General features: G+C 38.1%; 1 protein-coding gene across 5 annotated transcripts in view; it reads left to right on the top strand.

Moving 5' to 3' along the window:
- The first annotated feature begins 10,412 nt into the window (after positions 1-10,412).
- LOC130915007 (caprin-1-like) overlaps positions 10,413-23,300 on the top strand; it is a 32,526-nt gene continuing 19,638 nt past the window's right edge. For 2 of the 5 annotated variants that reach the window (XM_057834675.1, XM_057834666.1), the window contains exons 1-6: positions 10,413-10,615; positions 12,587-12,721; positions 18,870-18,932; positions 19,056-19,142; positions 22,102-22,343; positions 22,486-22,568. In XM_057834675.1, the coding sequence (XP_057690658.1) occupies positions 10,595-10,615; positions 12,587-12,721; positions 18,870-18,932; positions 19,056-19,142; positions 22,102-22,343; positions 22,486-22,568 (631 nt within the window). In that variant the 5' untranslated portion in view covers positions 10,413-10,594. Of the gene's footprint in view, positions 10,616-11,225; positions 11,456-12,586; positions 12,722-18,869; positions 18,933-19,055; positions 19,143-22,101; positions 22,344-22,485; positions 22,569-23,300 lie in introns of those variants that run through there. The other 3 variants (XM_057834700.1, XM_057834691.1, XM_057834683.1) reach the window with 2 other exon arrangements.

The following is a 23,300-nucleotide window of genomic DNA, read 5'->3' as shown; positions in this document are numbered from 1 at the left end:
ATCTCTCCGGCTCCTTTACTGTTAGCATCCTGATAGGCTACAGGCTACAGTGGCAGACGGTGCGCACACAGCATGTTAATACACATTACCCTTTTTTTTTCCGATGAGAAAATGTGAGATGTGATGTCACTCCCAAACTCAAGAGCAGTATTTTCTATTCAAATGCTCTTTGTACGTGACTACAGTATTCTTCTTCATTCTACATACAGTATGAGGCAACAACAAAATAGTAACGCACAGGCACTGAGGAAACTAACTTTAATCAGATTACTGGCCTGGAAAAATGAACGCGTTAGATTGCTCGTTACTGAAAGAAAGTAATCAGATTACAGTAACGCGCACTGACCATAACATACGATCGCTTCGACACACGATCTTTTCGACAGCCGACGTAAAATTTGACTCGCCATTTGCTCGAAATATGAGGATTTATGACAGCGCCGCAGTCACTTTTTTTCCCTGCAGGACTGACGCACACCGGATTTTCTTGTGAGAGAAATCAACATGGGTTCCAAGAATGTTAGTGCAGGTGGCAAAAAAGGAAAAAGGTGATGCTTACCATGGAAATGATACAAAAAATGAGCATGGCGGGCGCATCCGTGAACTGACTTGACAATTCCGCCGTACAATGTCTAGAGTCTCGACGGTCCTCCTCCGAACTCCGTTCGCCAGTCTTTATAAATTAAGGTTACAAATATTACTGTGGTAACATCGCCAAAAAGTCCCCAACTTTGTCAGGTTTTTAATTTATCATTTACTCCAGATATTGTGCAACAAAACATGCCCGCAGCAGCTGGACAAAGTGAAAGTAAGTAGAAGTCCTCCCTCCCTCACCGTGTCGTCAGCCACACTGAGCGTTCAGGTACACCACGCAAAACACAACCGTCACATTAGAACCCTATTCGTTACATTATTACAGGTATTATGATTATTATTTCTATTATTATATTATTATTCTGATTTTTATTAATTATTTACTTGTTCTGCTATGTGTAATTGCTATTTGCAGTAGTACCAGCAGCATTTATTAAGGATTTAGTGTACGTTTTCAGGCTAATATCAGGAAAATCGTGCTCGACATACGACCATTTCGTATAAATTAACTTCGTATGTAGAGGTACCACTGTACTACAAACTTCCACGACTGTTTTTGCCATATCTAACGGCTCGCCGTTTTACAACAACATAATCCGACCACATGGATCCCACAAACTCGGAGTGTGTTCACCCTGCCCTGCCTTTTGGTCACGACCGAATGATCAGTCAACATGAGCAATTGTTGCGCGAATTAGTGGATTTGATCGGTTCTTTAACCACATGAGTCAAAAACATGACACTTTTATGCTATATGAAAGATTTATGTGTGAATTTTGGTAGGCTTGGAACAGATTAGAGCATTTCGATTGATAACGCGTCTCTGCTTACGGAGTTTTCAGTTTACGAAACTACTTCCAGAACCGACTAATTTTGCAAGTAGACGTACCACTGTACTACAATTATATGTCAAATATGGGCCACCAAATATTGTCGCATAGGCTGCAATTGGCCCTTGGGCCGAAAGTTTGAGACCCCTGTCCTATATGAATGCAATGAAAAAAAAATTAAGGAAAAAAAAAATCATTTGTGCATGAAAGGGTTAACATTCAACGTCCCAACCAACTAAATAAACAGTAGCCTGTTCCCAGTCAATGCGGTTCTGGCTGTCTGCCTCTTTGTTTAGTTCTTTCAGAAAATGCCATCCCACCATTGTGCCGACAATGCTACTATCCTGCCCTTCAAAGATTATGAAAGATTTGAAGTAACAGTCCCCTTCATTTATAGACCTGTTGACTTTACAAGCTTGTTTGGCACGAGTGCAAAGATAGCGATCCTTTAATTAAAAGAAAACAGAAGTGATATTGCCATGACAGATATGATCAAGTTACTTGAAAGAGGTCCATCTGAAAAATGGCAGATCAAACACCACTGGTCTTCATATTCCTAATCTAGCATTCATGTTTGGTCCTTCAAACCTCTTTGACTCAACCTTTCCAAAGAAGCTAATCTGAGGCCAGGAGGTCTGGAGGCCCATGTGCTCATGTCTTGCTGAGGATTTGTTGATTTTTCTAATCATTGCTCCAACTTTGCTTCTCTTTGTTTGGTTTGTCGAACTTAAGACAAAAGCTTAAGATGGTTTTGTGGAACAAAGGAAAGTGAACTGCTGGAGGACACGGCGCTCTTGATTGCATCTGCAAGGTCATTCTAATTACTCGGTCCTGTGGGCTTTTCCTTCTGGAGTGCACTGAAAAACAGTTGTGTCTACTTTAATTAAAAATGATATTTTGCTTTGTCCAAATATGCTTACGCACACTATAACAAGCTACATTATGTTAAATTCTGCTTGATTAGTTGACATTTCTCACTGGAAAGTTTTTGAACCATTTTAAAGAGGTTTTTCCATAATTCCACATTGTCATGTCACATTGGGGCTGTGGATATATTTTGGGGTGTCTTTGTGTGAAGAATGGAAGCTTTTATGGTCTCGTCACTGACAGGCAGAGACAAACATTCTAAAAGAAGCGGCACAGCTCAATCCCTATCCTGAGGGTAGACAGGGATGTGTACCCTCTGACCCCAAAATTCCCTATTCATACGGGTGCATACAGTAGTCATCTACAACTAAATGGCTTATTTTGGACTCTGACTCATATTAACTCTATGGCTGCCATTGACAGCGCTAGACGTCCAATCCATTTTGAAAGGGTAGGGCTGGCAGCGATTATTCACATTCAGATTGGAAACCCCCACTTCATAGATGTAAGGCAGATGTGCTTAGCACCAGTCCACCATGCCAGCCCTCATTGAAAGTCCTTTTGCTGTTTCGTGTCTGCAATAAAGAATGTAACTAGTGGTAAAAACAGCCAAATGCTGTACTATTTTTGTCATTGTGTTGTTCAGTTCTCCTAATAACTTAATATTGCTTCATAATGTATTCATGGTCACACTACCATCAGCACTACTTCATCTTCAGCTTTAACAACATAATTTACTGAAGGACCTCAAATGCTTACCACACACTTGATCCCTTGCTTTACAAAAGGTTTCTTAAAGTTAATTTGATAAATAGCGTTGTCATCATTCTGTAGCTTAAAAAACAACCTGTTGTTATTTAAATTCAGTACTTTATCCTCAAGTGTTTCTGTGTATCATGTCAATACATTTTCTATTTTTAGTCAAGGTAACTTATTTTAACATCAATCAATGTATTGTGTCTATTCATATTAGAAAACTGTGCTAAACTGCATAAAGACTGAGACAACATTGTAAAATAAGCCGTGGTAGTGTAGATTACTTATGCACAGATCACACAAAGACATTCGAAGAGCAAAACATAGACATGTTGTGCACCTTGGAATTGCTAAAACGCAGCTCTGGTCATGCTGATGTAAACTCCCTGTGCCTCTGGTACACCTCTTGACTCGATGTCTCTGTTTGCATGTCAAAGTGTGTCTGTGGGTATGTTTAGTGGAGGTTGCTCCTACTGGTACATACAAAAAGGTCCGATGCATGATGTCAAGAACCTGCATTCGCTAAAAAGATCTTCAGGCTCAATCTAAACCCTGACCCCAGATAATCTGCAGACTCCCTCAATCACTCACCACTTCCAGACTCCAGAAATGTGCAGCACAACAGAGTGTACATAGCAATTCCACAGCAATAAGACAGAGAAAGATGGGTGGGGCAGACATATATATGCAGCTCCATGTTTTTCCCGTCATTTAAAATGGCAGTCAAATGTTATTTAATTAAGGTAGTCCGTATAATTAAGTGCAAAATGGTGACAAACTCCAGGCACTCAGTGTTTCTGTGAACAAAACGTCTTACCAGAAATAGAGGGAATTCTGAAATACAGGATAGTCATGACAGAGATTTTCTCAAAGGATGTTGACCAGATGTCAACTGCTTGTGTGTCCGGATTTGGCGTTAGGCGTATGGGAAACAATCATGCATATGTCAGCGAGCAGTCTTTTAAAAATGTCTTGAATTTGTCACTGTTCATGTCTGCGCATGTTAGTTTCATCTCTGAACTGACATGTGGTGAATGTGAAATTCACTTCACAAGTTATTTTAAATGTTTGGGCAATGGGCACATGTTGGCAAATTTTTAAAGCTTTTCTTTTGCACGTCTTTACAACAACAACTAACATAGAATAAAATCCTCTTTTTATTGATTAAATTAATTGATTACAGACGCCAATTTTTTCATTGTGATGTAATTTGTTTAAAAGTGTAAAATATGTGAGTGAATAATTTTTTTTAAGTCGTTTTTTTTAAACTAAATATTAGACATAAATTCATGATTCCAAGTTAAAAATGACAGACATTTCGAATAATAAATACGATTACATACTTTGTTTTTATGGCTAGGTTGAAACAAAAGCAGTTGCGCATTGTCTGTAAACGGAGGTTTCCAGGTTAAAACGGACAAATTAAAAATAGTTCGGGGGCTTAATGCGCCATGAATCTGCTATGGCAGCATATAGACATATTGTTCTATCAAACACAGCAGTTCTTTTGGCTTAAAATACAGCAGTTTATTTTAATGATGGGTGCAAGAGCAGAAACTGCTTTTTTCAGCCTTGCCTGTGTTTTCTGCTATATATATTGAATAGAATGATGAGATACTCACAAAATAACTCTTGTATTTTTGTTAACAGTAGATTATCATGGGCTATTGTAATATTATATTTCAGTTTCAGCGATTTTTGTATAACCATTAAGTCTTCTCAGGCTACGCAGCAGAAACAAAAGTGCCTTTAATGCAGCTGATCCCTCACACAGATAAGATCAGTTTTCTTATTTGATTTCTGTCACAAAGCTTGGCAGTCACATCTATGCATTGGAAACATCTGGTGCTCATTCTCTGTTATTTTCAGAAAAACTTACCTGTTTGCATTTTTTTGCATGTTATTTTTTGTGTTTTATGCTTCTATAGGGGAAACCCTTTTTTGTGCGAACATCGATTACTGACAGATTTGCTGTTACCGGCATTGCTTGGCCCTCTCCTTAAGCCATTTTGAAGTCATTCTGCATAACCCCACACCGGGGTTAAAAACAATAATAAACTAAAATATGATACATATTCTGAAATAAAATAACATTTGATCAAGTGCATATTTTAGTACAAGAAATACCATCGCAGCTAATTGTAACCATCTCATCTCAGTTTTTGGGTGCAAGTACGAATCCAGCGCCTGCCACTCACTTTGGAGTTAACATGTTTTTCCCATGCTTGTGTGACATATATATGCAGTAACATGATTGGTGAAGACCTCTATATTGTCCATAGTTGTGACCATGTATAGTTGTTTGCCGATATTTGACCTGTGACTGGCTGGCAATCAGTTAAGGGCGTACCCCACTTTTCGCCCAAAGTCTGGCATTGCATGGCTCCAACTCACCCATGGCCATAATGAAAATAAGAGGTATATAAAAAGGATGGATGTGCAGTACTGAACTGGAAACACAGAGAACTAGACTGCAAAAAGTGCACATGGCTGGATTTGTATCGCTTGTCAATACCTTCAGGACCAACTTGATCATTTTAGTGCAAAGGCACCCAAGCCAATTCTTACTAAACATCAGGCATTCACAACAACTTTCACTTTGCCCATACCCTCAATGAGTGTGGTAATCAATGTAGTGCAGTTTTCCAGCCACTCTGCGGTATAACACATAATAAATCAGTCTTTGAACATGCCATCCAGGGACTGGGAAAATGTGTGGAAATGCACTGCTGCTAAAAATTGTGAATTTCGTTTTTATTGTTGAGGGAATGAAATAGCAATTATCATAGTTTGCGAAAAAACGGCTTGGATCACAATCCACAAATAAAGCTCTTTATCTGCAATAAAAACAACAATTGTATTTAATGTGGAGACGCTTGCAATCTGTCTGTCAAACATATGTTGCATGATTTATTATTGTTTCCCAACTAATTAAAAAACACCCAGGAAGAAACTAGGTTTTATTTGACTGTTTGCCTTAAACGGGACACTGAAGCCTATAGGGAAAAGCTGGTGGATGACAGAATGTAAAGATACAGAGTGTGAAAGGGAGAGTGCGAAGAGGAGGGGGGACCAAAGGGGTTGCAGATGGATTCTTGTGCTCTACTCAGCCACACAACAAATGGTCTGAGGCTCAAGTATTTGTGGGGCTCTTGTGGTTTTTTGCCAATAAATCAACAGCACATATTTAATCCATTCCGATGTGGTGCAGTCGAGAAGAAGTGAGGGATATATGGCCATTACTCAAAAACCTACATTATAGTGTGTGCAGCTACAGATCCTGTACAACCTCACCTCTTGGCACAGAGTCACGAGTTTGAAAAAGTTTTAAATAACAGAAATTAGTGCGCTATTTTCTTTGAATATTTATATACAGTTTATTGTATACATATATGGCGGAAAACACAGACAAGGCTGAAAAAGCAGTTTCTGCTCTTGCACCCCTCTTTAAAACAAACTGCTGTATTTTAAGCCAAAAGAACTATTGTGCTTGATAGAACAATATGTCTACATGCTGCCATAGCAGCTTCATGGCGCATTAAGCCCATGAACTATTTTTAATTTGTCCGTTTTTCCCTGGAAACCCCCGTTTACAGACGTCGTGCAACCGCTTTTGTTTCAACCTAGCCATAAAAAGAAGGTAAGTAATCATATTTATTATTCGAAATGTCTGTCATCTTTAGCTTAAAATCACTTAATTGATGTCTAATATTTAGTTTTTAAAAAAAAAAAACGACTTTAAAAAATTATTAGCTCATATATTTTAAACTTTTAAACAAATTATGTAACAATGAAAAAGGTTAGCGTCTGTAAATAAGTCACGGATATCTACCTCATAACTATTGCTTAATTGTATTTTTTTTTTTTTGTTACTGTTGCATTTTCCCCAATATTTTGGATGATAATCGATCCAAACAAAAAAAGAAAAGAAAAAAAATGTTTAAAAGGGCAAATATATGAAAATGGAAATCTCGACCACTCCTTGATGTCTGCGATTTCTGCATCGCGACCCTTGTTATATTACAATGTTTCATCCATAAAATCCCCCAAAAATCCGACTGTGGCCATTCACAGCTGTGTCTTGATACTCGGTGATACACGCTACATGGAGTTTTTGGATCAAAAAGAGGTAAATACGCGATTACATCTCGTTAAAATCATGGCGTCTTTAATTATGCTGTCGTGTGCTCTCACCTTCAGTTAGGGTTTTTCTGTTTAAAATGTTTTTTTCTTTTTTTTAAATGCCGTCCTGTTCAAATTTTTTCTTCCCCCAGAAAATCGAAGTTTTAAGATTTCCAATGATGTATCACACATGCATATAGGACAATTTTGAAATTTGGCCAAATTGGGGGTCTCGGAGCCAAACTTCAAGTCACCTGAGTGTTTTCCGCCATACACATACAAGGCTAAAAAAAACGGGTTCTGCTCTTGCACCCCTCTTTAAAATAAACTGCTGTATTTTAAGCCAAAAAACTGTTGTGTAGAACAATATGTCTAGCTGCTGCCATAGCAGTTTCATGGCGCATTAAGCTCCCAAACTATTTTTAATTTGTCCGTTTTACCCTGGAGACCCCCATTTACAAACACCGCGCAACCGCTTTTGTTTCAGCCAAGCCATAAAAAGAAGTAATTATATTTATTATTCAAAATGTCATTTTTAGCTTAGAATCTTTAACTGATGTCTAATATTTAGTTAAAAAAACGACTTTAAAAAAAAATTCACTCGCATATTTTAAACATTTAAACAAATTACATCCGAATGAAAAAAATAGTGTCTGTAAATAAGTCACGGATATCTACCTCATAACTATCTATTAATTGTATTGTTTTTTTATAATGTCGCATTTCCTTCTATATTTTAGATGATAGATAATCGATCCAAACAAAGAAAAATTGGGGGGGAAATGGTTAACAAAGTTAAATATATATGAAAAAGAAAATCTCGACCACTCCTTGATGTCTGCAATTTCTGCATTGCGACCCTTTTTATACAGTATTATCGTGTTTCACCAAAATTTGGCCAGATTGGGGGTCTCAGAGCGGAACTTCAAGTCACCTGAGTGTTTTCCACCATACATACAGTATATTTATATATTCACAAGAGTCCGTGTGTGTATAAGAAATAAAAACTGAACAATGAGTCTTCTCCAATTGCTTTTTCATCATATCAATAAAAATCAATGTGAAACTTACTTCTGTGTGTGTCCTTACACAATTAGTTTTACTATTTGCTGTTTAAATGACTTTACTGTTTCTAGAAAAACACTGGAAATGAAAAGGGGAAACAACAAAAAGAGGTTGGGTTTTGAGGTCAAAAGACTCAAAACCATTGTTCCTGAGGACATATATTGCCACCAACATTTCAGATATTTAGAATTTGTATTGTTTAGATGCAGTAAAACGTAAGTGTACCTGTTTCTTTTATTTTACCTCAGATTTGCTGGTATTCTAACTAATTTGTAATTTAAGTCAGTTTTGGAATCACAATCATATGGATATGACAGGATTTAGGCTGACTGTTTGAAATGTGTTGTTAATCGGTAAAAATTTATGAAAACTATTATCACCCATTTGAAATTGAGTCTGCATGTGTGCTAAACTTGCAACTTATGAATGTCATTTGGCCTTTCTTAATTGTCATTTGTCATACGTACAATATGTTTGAATTGTGTCTAAGCACACGCTATCCAAACTGGCTATTACCACCTGTAATTAAATGCTATATACTTCACGGGTATTCAGATAAAGTTGAAATTTCAACAATTTGTGTGGGCCTTCTACTACTTACTTACTTACTTACTTACTTACTTACTTACTTACTTACTTACTATTCTTCCATTAATTCTTACTTACTTAATTACTTACTCACTAACTATTCTTCCACTGATTCTTACTAACTTATTTACTTAATATTCTTCCATTGATTCGGGGTCGCAGGAAACGGTCTAAACGCTTGGCGTTGATGTAGTTGTAATATGTTTGACATTTACGCCCTCTATCGGTAGATTTTTTCTAAAGCAGTTACTTTATATTATCATAATTCCAGAAATGCAGAACAAAAAGATATTAAATCCTCAAATGTTGGAAAACATACAATTGTTGCCTAAATGATCGCTATCTTGACGCTAAATGTAACTACAGAAGCACCTCAGTTGTGCCCCCCCCCCCCCCGTCGTCTCGTTCTTTACAAAATTACAGATTAAAATTACGGAGAAAGTACACTTTAAATCAACTCCTTCTCTATTTCTGGAATAAAAGTAATTCTCCGGTGAAGTCGTCTTTCTCCACATAGATTCAATCGTGCCACTAATACATTTTGATTCAATCGTGCCACTAATAGATTTTCAAGAAAAAAATGAGGAAACTCTCAGCAGAAAGGTTTTTTTTTTTTTTTTATCACTGGTCTGATAATAGATAAATCTAGAAATACACCCTTTTAAAATATTTTGTATTTTTTGTATTTTGTATTTAAGTATATTTTGCTTCTATACTTCCAAAAAGATCCTAATTTGTGTGCAACATTTTTGTTGTTGTTTTTCTAAACATTCCTGGCGTTGTTGTGTGAATTCCTGTTACCCCCCCCCCCCCCCCATTTATGTTATTTCACTTATTATGTATATGTATTACTGACCTTGTATTTTTTTTTTTTTTTTAATTGAAGGCCATATATCAAATTATATGTCTTTTTGATGTATTAAATATTTATATTAAAAATACCACAGTCTTTGGTAGACTTTTTTTTTTTTTTTTACTCCAACCCTTTCATGCACTTATTATTATTACTGTTGTTGTTATTATTATTGTATCACCCTTACAGCGCACTCATTTAACTAATTAACTGAATGAACAAACTTTTGGATGTCTATCGCCATCTGACGTTTGAGGTAAATACTGTACTGTACTATTAAAAAAACAAAAAACTTTGTCTTATTTTGGGTCGTTTATGTTGTTAGACATTTGCTTTTTTTTCTAATCACCAAATACAGTCACTATATAAAGGGTTATTTAAAGGTCTTAAGTGTCAGCTTTAGATAGCTGTCACTGTCGTGATCACTGTCCCCGAAAGGCTTAAAATAATGTCATACTCATAGAGGCAGACATCCCGGCATGTGCTTTATTTTATTTCATTTTATTTTATTTAACTATTTTTTTATTTTTTTATTTGTTTGTTTGCAATATTTTACAGTAAATAAAGACTAGTTCTCGCTTTTAATGTACAGCCGGTGTATGAATGTGCATTTATAAACATATTATTGACAGAGGGTGCCAAATCCAAGTTTGTCTTTGAGCCACATGATAACATATAAATTAAACGTTTGATACTTTTAGTTTCCAAACAGGCAAATATGAGGACACCGGAAAGGGGTCCTTGTAGCTTTCCCTAGCTGATCTCGAGGAGGCGCCAAAGAGCAGCAGTTCTCTCGCAGTTCTTTCCTCAGCCGGTTCGTGTGTCACCCCGAGCATCTTTTCTGGAAAAATACCACGGAAAGTGAAAGCTTCCGACACCACTTGCGCAATTGTCCTTAATTCCGTCGACGTAAATCTCTATGAAGACAAAGAGTATAAAGGTATGATATTTGTTCGATAATCACGGAACGGTAGTGAGTACAAAATCCTCTTTTGTCATGTTTAGTCGAGACGACTGAACACAACGAGCTGTCGCAGCCCCCACTGATCGTCTTTGTTTATCTGCACGTAGGTTCATTGAAAACCGTGTTTGGAAACAACCGAAATATCATTTTTATAGTGTTTTATCTCATGACAGAAGATATATCGTTTGATAAGACGCATAGCATTAATGAGGGGTTAGCTTATAAGCTAACAATGGAATACGGAGACCGAAACCAATGTTGAGCTCGATAGATAACGCAATATAAAATTCGACGTGAGCATGGTGGGATTCGTTTTGCTTCGACTCACAAACGCGAATACGATAGTCAAAAGTCTTTACCTTGTTCAATTAGCTTTCGTTACGTAACATTACAAACTAATCTGTGTCAGCTCTCGGTTTTCACTTTTCCTCCATAAAATGTGTTTTCTATAGTTCAGATAGGAGTCTTTTCTGCCTTGAGCAACTTTCACAATCTTTACCCCTTTTAGGAGCAGTTGTCAATACAGTGGACAGCTATTCAAAAGTTGACACTTTGGACTTTTAGCCCTTTAGAGCAGGGGTCTCCAAACCGGTCCTCGAGGGCCACTGTGGGTCCTGGTTTTTGTTCATACCCATCAAGCACAGACCTTTTAACCAATGGGGTTTCTACTAAAACAAGCAGCACCTGACTGCAATCAACTGATGACACTTATAAAACACCAGATTGGTGAAAAGGTGTGGTCTTGTTTTGTTGGAGTGAAATCCTGCACCCACTGCGGCCCTATGTGGAATAGTTTGGAGACCACTGCTTCAGAGGGTGAGTAACTATTTTTGGTCATTTAAAAAAAAGTAAATATCAGCTATTATATATATATATATATATGTATATATATATGTATATATATGTGTGTGTGTGTGTGTGTATATGTAGTTAATCATTATTCTTATATTAGGAAATGTTACAATGTCAATAAAAACTAAATTAATACAATTAAAATGAATACTGGTTACAGCCCAAATAACACTCAAAAGTTGATTTTTGTGTGTTTGTTTTCATAACATCTAACTCATTGACAAGGTTAGCCGTTCAATCCATTTAAACCGGGATTACTAGCTGTGAATGCTCATGTTTCAGTGCCATTTACGGCGCTAGACGTCCAATCCATGTTGACTGGGAGGGGCGAATGAACATGAAGTGACCCTAAATCAACTGAAAATGACCAATTAACAAAAGGTGACCCAGAAATGCCATAAAAACGGCAGGAAATGATCTGAAATGTTCAGGATCTGACCCGGGAACACCCCAAAATCAACAAAGTTACCCGGAATCCAAGAGAAGTGACCAATGAACAGGAAGTAAAATGGATATGCTTTAAGAACAGAGGGAAATGATATGAAATGTTCAGGAAGTCACCCGGACACCCAAAAATCATCAGAACGTGACCCAAAATCAACAGAAAGTTACCCGAAATCAATAAGTGACCAATGAACAGGAAGTGACCTGAAAATGCCCTAAAATCAATAGCAAATATCCAAAATATAAAGGCAGTAACAGTTGAATGTCACATTGTATCATACCCAAATTAACTCATTGCCTGGCATTGACGGTGCTGGACGTCCAATGTATTCAAACTGGGAGGACTGGTTGTGTATCTTTCAGTGCCATTTAAGGCGCTAGATATCCAATCTATTTTCATTGGGAGAGCCAAATTAACTTCGTTCATGGATTGGATTGGACGTCTGTCACTTTGAATGGCAGCCAACAAGTTGGTTCCGTAATGGTAGTTCCCACACAATGGAAAGGTTTCCCACTTTCCGACTGTAGCAATTGTGAAGCACCACCTGGTTGACTAAATGGAGTTTGTCAGCCAAATCAAATAAGTAGTTTTCACAATTACATAAACAGCTCACTATCCTCTTGTTGTCACTCTCTCTCAACTGAATTTAGATGCCTTCAGCTATGGTTGGCAACAATCCTGTCCAGTCAGCCACTTCAGATTTTGGAAGTGGAAGTCAGTCTGAGGCCATGAAGCAGGTTCTTGGTGTAGTTGACAAGAAGGTTCGCAACATGGAGAAAAAAAAGGTATCGCCAGCACCATCATCTTCCTTACTTCCATAATATGATGAATTTTCTGCTTTTGATTAACCCTGTCAAAGAGGTATTAATTGAAAAATGTATTTGTGACTTGTGCAGTGCAGAGGTGTGTGGAACTGCATTGCCTTAAACTAAGAGCTGGTTCTAATATCTTCCCTGTAGTTAAATAAATTCACAAATTAAGGCAAGGTGTCAGTGTTTGCTTTTCAACAGTAGGGGTGGGGACGTCAAGGCAACTTACGATACGATTCGCGATACAAGGCTCACGATAATTGTTATCTCACGATATTGTGATACAATGATTATCGATACGTTGCACAGGAAATTTATATACGATATTCTACGATACAACTGTTTAAACGGAAAAGATTTCAAAATGGAAAACAATACTGTTTATTGAGTCCTTTATTAAACAGTGACACCTTTTCTGTGCAACATTGCTGTTAAAGAAGAAATGTATTGCAAAATTTTTAACTGCACATATAAAGGAACAAGCAACAATTTTCCCACTCATATCCAGGGAAATTCCAGTGTAAGGTGACGCGGGATTTACTTGCGTCATTGCTTTCACACATGTAGAGATGTCCCGAGAATGACGCGGGTTGGACACTTTCACACATGTGTCCCGTGTTGCCCAATGGCGCTCTCTGTGCGGGGAGGGCTGCTGGCGCGATTTTATAACCCGGACGTTACGTCGTTTTTGGTCTGCATCAGCTGTCACAATGTTGGTCAAATGGTGTTTTGTTCCGGAGGGAGCGTTCCCGACGTCGTAACTCCAGCCAATTCAAGCTCATCAAGACTGTATTTAAGCTAGAGGTAAGAGGGGGGCCTAAAAATCAAGTCCGACCCGACCCGACCCGGGTCTACGGGTATCAAAGCCGGACCCGGCACGAGCCCGATCAATTAACTTGATTTGTAGGCCCGATCCCGAGGGGGGAAGTGATGATCGGCCCACCATGATATTCACGTCATCAGCCATCGTGCTGTGACCGGGAATTTAACGCCTGCTTGCATGCTCATGAAAGTCCCGGATATGATACATAGACACGACCCGTGAAATCTCCGTGTCAGTTGACACGGGAAATTGTTTTCACACACAAATGCTGCAGGGTTAAATCTCGCTATATTCCCGGTATTTCAGAGTGTGTGAAAGGGGCTAACTACTCATATCGCTTGGAGAGATCATGATGAATAGCACCCTTAATTTCTCGAACCAGAGGTGAATCTTAAGCAGTGCTGGAGGTGTCAGCAGTGGAGCTGGGAGTGGGGCAATGATAGAATTGGTGTGTCTCTTTTCTTCACATCTGACCCTTTGTGCCACAAGCATTGGTTTGAGCACTTCCACCATCTTTTCAGAATTCGAGATGTCTGACTCAGTCACATTCCTCCTAACCTTAAAAACTAAATAAAACCAAAAAAAATTAGCTACTTAATTGAAGTCCTGATTTGTCTGTGTTGGAACTATTGAGTGAATTAAAAAAAATGTATAGAATCAAAAATTCTTTTTAATATGTAGGCTACATTAATTAACATGCATATCACGTTATATATCTTGGGAGCTATTCAAACAATGTTTATAGGTCCTTGTATCAAAATGGCAATAATAATAGTTTATGTAGTAGGTTAGTTGGAAAATGGTTCTAAAATCAGTAAATTAACGTAGGCTGATTTGATTTTTATTTCCATCCAATAAATGTAAGATTCTGGTTTATTTGATATTAATCAACAACAAATTTCATCAAAAATCCTACATGCAATACATCATTTACATTGCAAAACTTTCTGACCTCCGGTAATAAAAACAAAGCAGTGATGGCAGATTATTGCTAAAGAAATCTGGTGACCACTTCGTAGGCGCTACAAGTGGCTGTGCATATTCATTGTGTTTCCAGTGTACCTTATATTTTAGACCATTCTTGCATACAGCAAAGTCCTTGTTTAGCTTAGTTCCTTCCTTATTGGTGTAAAATCCAAAATGTGTCCACACTTGTAATTTGTAGGAATATTTTTCTCACTTTTTTTCCATCCACCAGTCTCGCTCAACTTTTGTTTTTCTTCCCAAGTCTTGAACCTTGTTCTCTAGACGTCTTGCGCGCAGTTTACCCTCATTGCCACTCTGAGCGCCCCTAGCGGACCGCCAAGGAATTGCTGAACAAACATTGAGCAGTTTACAGCCTCCATACTCCATAACATGGCCAGCAGAGGTGGGAATCTTTTAGAGCTGTCCCGACTAGTCGACGTCATCGATGACGTAAATCCGTCGACGAGCACAACATCCCGTCGACGGTTAATGAAGGGTTAAAAAAATATATGCGTGGAAAGTTGGAATGTCGGATGCTCTGTTTGCAAGCGGGGAAAGCGCCACAAAGCCAAAAAAAGCGCACCAGAGTGTCCAAAACATTGACTTATTTCAAAGAAACAAAGGAGAGTACACTCTTCTGTCCTGTCTCTTCAGTGCCAAGCTTGGCTGCACGTCGGCCGTGAATAAACACCTTAAGCGCCATCACGCAGTTTGTAATTTTTTTTTATTTTATTTTTTTCATTTTTTGTACACCAGAGGGTGCTGTCGCCTTACTAAATAATAATGTTTCATTGACAATGGGCCTATAAGTGCTATTAGTATTGTTCTTAATGCTAATTGAAAGGTTCATTCCATGTTATGGTTTATTTTATGGCATAGAAAATTATATAAGGTTAAAAGGTCATAAATATATACAGTATATACAGTGATTGCACTCAAGGGAGAGATTGTCAATGATAAGGTAATAAGGTAAAGGCAATTCATATAGGCAATTCATTGATATATAAATAAGGTTTAAAAGGAAAAAGGTGAAAAGTTTTTGTTAATTTCTAATTGTGTTGCTTTATTTGTGTGCACCGTAGCTCTTACAGTGTGTTTACATCAAGGATGGAATAAAAGTTGTAAACCATCAGTTTAAGAGACCATCTTTTCAATCGGGATGCTACACTAGTTAATTCTATCAGCATTTGAACTCATTGTTTATTTGTGATTTTATTATTGTTATTTACGTGTTTATTTGTACTTTAATAAATTATTTGAGTGTTCCAATATATTTTTTGTGAATTGATAAGCGTAAACAAAAATTTCATTGCTAAATTAGTATAAAAAATAAAAATAAAAATATTATTAGATTAGTCGACTAATCGTAAAAATAGTCAGCTGACTAATCGGGGGGAAATTAGTCGTTTGGGACAGCCCTAGAATCTTTGGGCACCTAACGATTCGATTATGATTCCGAGGCTCCGACTCGATTATAAAATGATTATTAATTATTGATGCACCAAAAGCCCCCCCCCCCCCCCCCCAAGTTAACCGGTAACCGGTACAAACAGAAAATACTCAAGTCCCCTTGTGTATCGGCAGCTTTAAACTACATTCAACTAATTATTAATTTAATGTTGTGAATCAACCGTTAAAGTTGTTAAAATTGCTCCTGTTATTCCATAATTTCCCTTTTGTCTACTTTCGACGTGAAAGTTTTAAAACTTTTTCATCATTTAAAGATAGATTCAAGTCAAGATTTTTTTTTTTTTTTTTTTTTTTGATAAAAAGTAATTAGGTTCGCTACAACAGAGCCTTTTAGAGAAGTCTACTGCTTTAAGATGGCGCCTGTTTACTAGCGCGGGAAAGTCATTTCGCATCTAGTTCTTGGTATCTGATCTAACACGGCTGTCGTCTGTCATTTCACATCTAGTTCTAGGTATATGTGATATCTACCATAGCCGTATGTTGCCGTATGTTTGTAGCAACTAGCAACTGGGCGCTGTTTGTAGCGGCTGACGAGCGCAGTCAGGTATTGTTGTTTTTTTATTTTTTTATTATTATTATTATTTTTTTTAATCTAGCGGCATGAGTTAAACGTGATATTTACTCTCGGTCTGTTTCTCATTGCGTCCTGAAAACCGTGCTGACTGTGTTTTATTTCTGCTTTACCTGGTATAATTCAATAATCGGAATTTGGATGTTTGTGAATCGTTCTCGAATCTTCCACGGCCGAATCGCGAATAATCTAAGAATCGGAAATTTCACACGCCTCTCATGGCCAGTGTGTCAAATAAAAGTATCGATACTTGGTCGGAGTATATCGATAATCCATCAGGTTGTGAAATATCCCGATATATCGCCATATCAAGATACGGTGACTCTCTTATTCGGCAGTTTAAAAACTTCCCTGAGAATAACATTGGATTTAATAGAACTACTAATATTAATGATTATCTGATTATGAGTACGCTGGAAATGTTCCTTCACCTAATCTGTGCACATTGTAGGTGCCTACATCTTGATTTTTACAGGCTGAAGGCCGTTCAAGTTGTTATTGTTCTTCTGGACAGTAAAAATCAGCGTTGTTTTTGGCAGCCCCTTTAGTTTTCGCCTTAGTCTTAGTCTATTATATTAATACTATTCTTAGTCATATTTTAGTCATTTCAAAATGTGTTCGTCTTCATCTAGTTTTAGTTAACGAAAACAATTACTCAAAATGTTTTTGTCTGTAAACGCAAAAAAAATTTTAGTCCATGAATAAATAAATAAAATGTTTCCAATAATTTTGAATGAACATTGACAGACAAGCACATAATTGTAGAGTCTACAAGGACATCACCATCTTTGTAATGATAATACACATAGGAAAACAGTACATTATTTTCAATTAATTACACTCACCTGGACACCACAAACTGTATGTAAAAAGTTTTTCAAGAGTTTACGATGACACTCATCAAGCTAAATGCTAATGCCCGAACGCTATGCAAACGCTACAAGTTATATTTAGTGTTTGATGATCACTCAGCAAGACCTCTAAAGGTTAAAGCAACAAGGCATATCTAGTCAAGATAAGAAAACAAAACTTACCAAGTAGCACCTGACATGTGTTTCACAGAAAGTCGGGGGGGGGGGGGGGGGGTGCAGCATGTTTCATGAGTGACACAACCAAACACTGCTACAATGCGTGGTAGCTTCACATACGATAAAAAATGTCACTCATTGTGAACTTATGACGGAAACTATGGTGAATATCCATTTCGTTCTCATCAAACAAAAACGAGCATTCGTGTGGTTATGCTTTAGTCTCCCAAAACACATTTGTAGTTCATCACGTCATCGTCATGAAAAAATTGTTTGTTGACGAAATATTTTCATTATAGTCCTTGTTGACCAAAACATTGTTTTGGTTTCGAACAATGAACATTGACATTGACAATGAACATGAACATTGTTTATTGTGTTAAATCCTACTCCTCTGTCATCCGTGAACCAATCACCTTGAAACCTATCCATGTAACATTGGTGTTCATTGTGTTAAATCCTACTCCTCTGTCATTCATGAACCAATCACCTTGAAACTTATCTACTGTATGTAACATGGACCAGTATCTATCGATCCTCTGACCCCAATTTTTAATGTTTTGTTTCGGGCTTGATTAATTCGCTCATTGTGCTTGTAGTTACCGAGTTAGCCAGTGGAGGGCAAGGTGGACTTAAAAATGTTGCATGATGGTTACGAGTTGTTTTCATTGCTGTATTACATGTTCGTTTAATTTAAGGATAAAATGAGACTCAATAAATCTAACACAGTGGACCCGGAGTACAATTTTTGGAATGTATAGTAAAAGAAAAGAACGCGCAAGAGAACCGCTTCTGGATTGTCAGCCCTGATGTCGACTTCAATTTACATGCTGGGAGCGCTACAAAACTAATATAATTTTCAAGATTTACTTTAGTTGGAAACATTTGTTTTCTGTGTGAAAAGTGTAAAACTGGACAGCACACTACAGAGAGCAGTGGTTCACTTGTCTTCCTCATAGTTGAGGCTTCAAATTTCTTAGTGCGTGGTTTCGATCCTCTGAGTCCGATTTTTTTATCCTCTGTATCAGGGATTGATTGATTAATTAATTGAAAACTTATTTTTCTTATTGGTTCCGAGTTAGCCAGTCGAGGGCATGCACACACAGGTTTCAGCCTGCTAATGTGCTGGGGGATACAGTTGCTTGTTTTTCTCACTATTCCTTTTTTCCCCCCACTGATTACTTGACATTGTTACATGTCACATTATTTCATTTTACATTTTGGTACTTACAGTATAACTAATATTTTATCATTTTTTCCCCTCAGTCGAAATTAGATGACTATCAAGCAAAGAAAATCAGAGGCGAAAAACTGAACCATGATCAATTGGTATGTATACAGTTTTATATTATTTAAACAACGTGTTGGTGTGCTTCCCGAATGTAAAGTTGATCTACTGCAGCAAGTTTTATTCAGCCAAGTCCAATTTAATTTTGCTTTGTGTGCCTGAAGGAGGCCTTGTCAAAGTACCAAGAGATCCTCAACAACATTGAATTTGCTCGAGAGCTGCAGAAGAGCTTTCTGACGCTGGGCCAAGAAGTAAGTCCATACAAACTGTTTTTGCTCCTAATTTGATGTGCATCAAATTTCAAAGTTTTAAAGATAAACTTTCTTCATAAAGCAGTACTCCTACCAGTCAGCTCAACTCACCAGCTCCTGTGACTAAAGCAGGGTCTGGCTTGAGTTCCTGGTAGGTGTGTAGTTTGGCCATTACATTGCATTAGCACAGTTTTGTAACGAAGAGACGAAATGCTGCATGTTAGCGCCCATTATTCATGGAACTGCATCCACGTTTCCCAGTTTTTTTACTCAGAGCACATGGTATCTTGTTCACAAAAATTAATATTCATCACAAGTTTCATCTATGGGAGAAGAATGTCACCCTAGTTAACTCATATGAAATGACATAACGCCAACATGAGTATCAGTGAAGCACAAACATGTATATTAGTGCATTACAAATGCAATGTGCAACACAAGTTAAACAAGTTGTCTTGAGCTCCTCAGATAGTGCCAAAGTATTAACATGCTGTAATTAGTGTTTTCAGTAATAACTGTAACTCCTTTTGTTGTTACACGTGCTTCATCGTATGAAAAGAAGACAAACTGGATGTGGGACTTTCCTAAAAACAATGGAAAAAATTACAGTCAGCCCTTATCTCTTCCCCAAGTACTGAAAATATATTTTTACCAACCTGGTAATTCATACTGTGCATGGTTTCACCACTACCACATACTTCACACAACCATAACCAAGACAGGGCATGTGAAGAAAACAATAGCCCTGGCTAGTTAATATTATCCACGTACATTGTTCGTTTAATGCGTACACACCAATTCTCTATGGTCACACCACCTCCATAAACCCGTAAAACTGTGTGCTTTAGTGTTTCGGACCTTTTAACTCAGTAGTTACCGTAATTTTCACACTTTAAGGAACACCTGACTATAAGCTGCCATCCACCAATTTGACACGAAAACGGCATTTGCTTATAGATAAGCCACCCTGGACTATAAGCCGCAGCTGTCCTCACTGTATTATGGCATATTTACATTAAAAGATATTACCTGGTAACACTTTATTTGACAGCGGCATCATAAGACTGTCATATAAACTAAATGAACCACCATGAAGCTTTGAACCAAATGGCTGCAAGGCTTCATTGCTTCAAGAAGCTTCATTTGGCCATCACTGCTCCCTTGGGGGAGATGGTCAACCCCTGCTGCCACCAGCTGTCAACACCATTGCCATCCAATATGCCTCCTAGCATGCATTGCAGCTACAGATGTAAATAACAATCAAAATTCATGTTCTGTGTTAATTATTTCTTCAGGTACTCTCCCAGTTGTTTCATTAATCGCTAGCTCTGGTATTCTGTAACACTTTGACACTGGCGCCATAACACTGTCATAAGACCATCGTAATTATGACATGACACTGCCATGAATAATAATGAATGCTTATGAAGGATTTCATTTTGTGTCATCTGGCATATTATCTAACTTTTGAATAGATGTAAAAGATCCGAGCTGGACATAAATGGAGTTAAGTGACATAATTTGCCAGAGGATACTAAATGACATCTGTAATAAGCATTCATTAATGCCCATGATCATGTCATTTCACAGTTATTATGGTCTTATGGTAGTCTTATGACGCCGCTGTCAAATAAAGTGTTGCCTATTAACCCAAATAAATAAACAAATAAGCCGCACTGGACTATAAGCCGCAGGTTTCAAAATTAGGGGAAAAAAGTATTGGCTTAAAGTCCGAAACTTAAGGTAAATCTTTCTAACTTTCCTCATGTCTCATCACTGTATCTATGGCGGGCTGTAAGTAAATAAGCACATGGTTTAACTTAAGAGTTGTAGGCGGTGAGTGTGAGATACCACTAAATACATATATGCTTCTTGTCTAGCTATGGATCGCTTCCAGGATTTGAGTATGACAACAATTTTACATCGGCCGACGCGAACCCGCGCGCCGCGACGATTCTAGTCGGCAGGCAAGTTCGGTAACCACTGCGCCAATAAGCTCGAGCCAACGGCGCAGCCGTTAGCGTCCTCACATGAAGGAATCGGCGGGGAGGTTTCCACGTGCTACAACGGATACACTGTGGGTGTACCCGTTACACTCGGATTTCATTGTCATGTTTTCAAAGTCTTTTAAAATGCTTAGAAATGTCACCCTGTCAATAAATATAAATTATCAAATTTGCTTCATAGCTGCTACTCCCTCGTTCTGAAGTCGCTTTTCCTTGATGTCCCGCGTCATATTCTCGCTCCCAAGAGTGCAATGCATTTGAGTCTCTGCGTGTCTAGATTGGAGTTTAATCAAGGGAACAGTATACAAATAGAGTAGTATTTAAATGCATACGTGTGCTTTTGCTGTGGTTTAGTACAAAACTTTCATTGCACGACCACTTCCTCTTTTTTCGCAACCTCCACACCCCCTCTGCTAATCACCATTTAATGCAGATGTCCCACTGCGCCCAGCTTTGTCACCACTAGGACTCTGCCTCCTCGCCCGGCTCTTGATCGACTTCCTTTGTTTCACAAGTATACGGCCACTTATTTTAAGGAGTAAGGGAGATTGTAATAGTCTTGTAAAGAGCTTTACTAGTTTTGGCCAGAACAGATTTTTGTTGTTGTTGTGAACTACAGTTCCACACAAACGTACATCGAGATACCATTTAGCTTAGCAATTGGAATCGTGAGAGCCATTTTTCTTTTGTCCCAAACTTCAAAAAAGCACTTTTCTCAAGGTTTCTTCAGTCCACTGAACAGCCTGCTATCACTATGCCAGCACCTCTGCTATAGGATGTTTTCAGAGTTTGCTACGAAATGCTCACTGCCATCGGGAACACAGCCTCCAGGGTGTTTCAGAATCCGCACCTTTCAGACTAAATTTCTCTTGGATGATGGTGTATATGGAGCTTTAATGAATGTTTGGTTTTCTTTTCATAAAGTGAGCTAAACACTAGAGCTGTGTTTTCAGATTCAGAAGGTGGTGAAGAAAACTGCAAGACGGGAACAGCTGCAGCGAGAGGAAATGGAGCAAAGGCGGCTGAAGACTGTTTTGGAGCTGCAGTTTTTATTAGACCAGTTGGGAGACGATAATGTCAGGCAGGACCTGAAGCGGCCTGACACCTCTGGCTCCTCTTTGCTCACCGATGCTGATCTTGCATCTCTTGATGAGTTCTACAAACTTGTGGGACCTGATCGCAACTGTGACGTGAGGTACGTGGCACCTGCTATGTTATTATCTCCTCATAAATCAAAAGATGTATTCATGTGATAGTAATATGTGGTGGTTGTGTGATGAATCATTTGACAAGACACTAAATGAATTGTAAATCGTTGTTGACCCATTAACCTGCAGGTTGACTGAACAATATGAAGAGGCCTCGCAGCACTTGTGGGAACTGCTGGAGGGCAAAGACAAAGCTGTGGCAGGAACTTCATGTAAACAATTTTAATTACTTCTGGAATAGTGTTTTGAGTTGTGCCAGGAGAAAAGTTAAATATTGTTCTTTGTGTATATTCTTTCTTTCGCAAACTATACACACAAAGAAATTCACCTTTGTTTCACGAACTGTATGTGAAAGGAGTCTATATAAATATAAGTTTTGGGAAATTGAGCCCTTATCGGGCACAATCCTATGCTGCTAATTTTCATGTTTTTTTTTTTTTTTAAATGGACATAAACACAGTCTCTGCTTCCATGTTTCTCTGTTTCTCTGCCCTTGGTTGTTGCTCACTCTTGAATGGCCTGTTGACATGAATGAGTAGGACTAAATCAAAGTGCATTGTGTCTCCATGATAATCCAAACCATTGACTGATTCATGAACGAATTACATAAATTACAAATAAAACATTCATTCAGCCTCTCTGTAACCGTTCTAACTACTCCTCCACAATTGTTACCTAATACAGTCACTAAAGGGCAGTCAGGGAATACATAATTTAATATTAAATGATGTTAGTAGACCTACTCATTATTGACTCACCATCTACGGGTTACTTCCTCCTCTATGGATATTTCCTGCTGCTCCTCACTTCTCCCAGCATCCCCTTGTCCTTTCAGGCAGCATAAAACGTACCGATATCGCTAGCTCCTTTACTCGGACAGCCTTCATGTGCATGATGGGCAAGTCGGCATGTCTAGTTAAGTCGTTCTCACCTCCGTGGCCAAC

Source organism: Corythoichthys intestinalis, chromosome 1, assembly GCF_030265065.1.
Source record: "Corythoichthys intestinalis isolate RoL2023-P3 chromosome 1, ASM3026506v1, whole genome shotgun sequence".
Classification (NCBI taxonomy): Eukaryota; Metazoa; Chordata; class Actinopteri; order Syngnathiformes; family Syngnathidae; genus Corythoichthys; species Corythoichthys intestinalis.
Note: the sequence above shows the minus strand (reverse complement) of the source record. Positions and strands in the feature narration are given on the sequence as shown.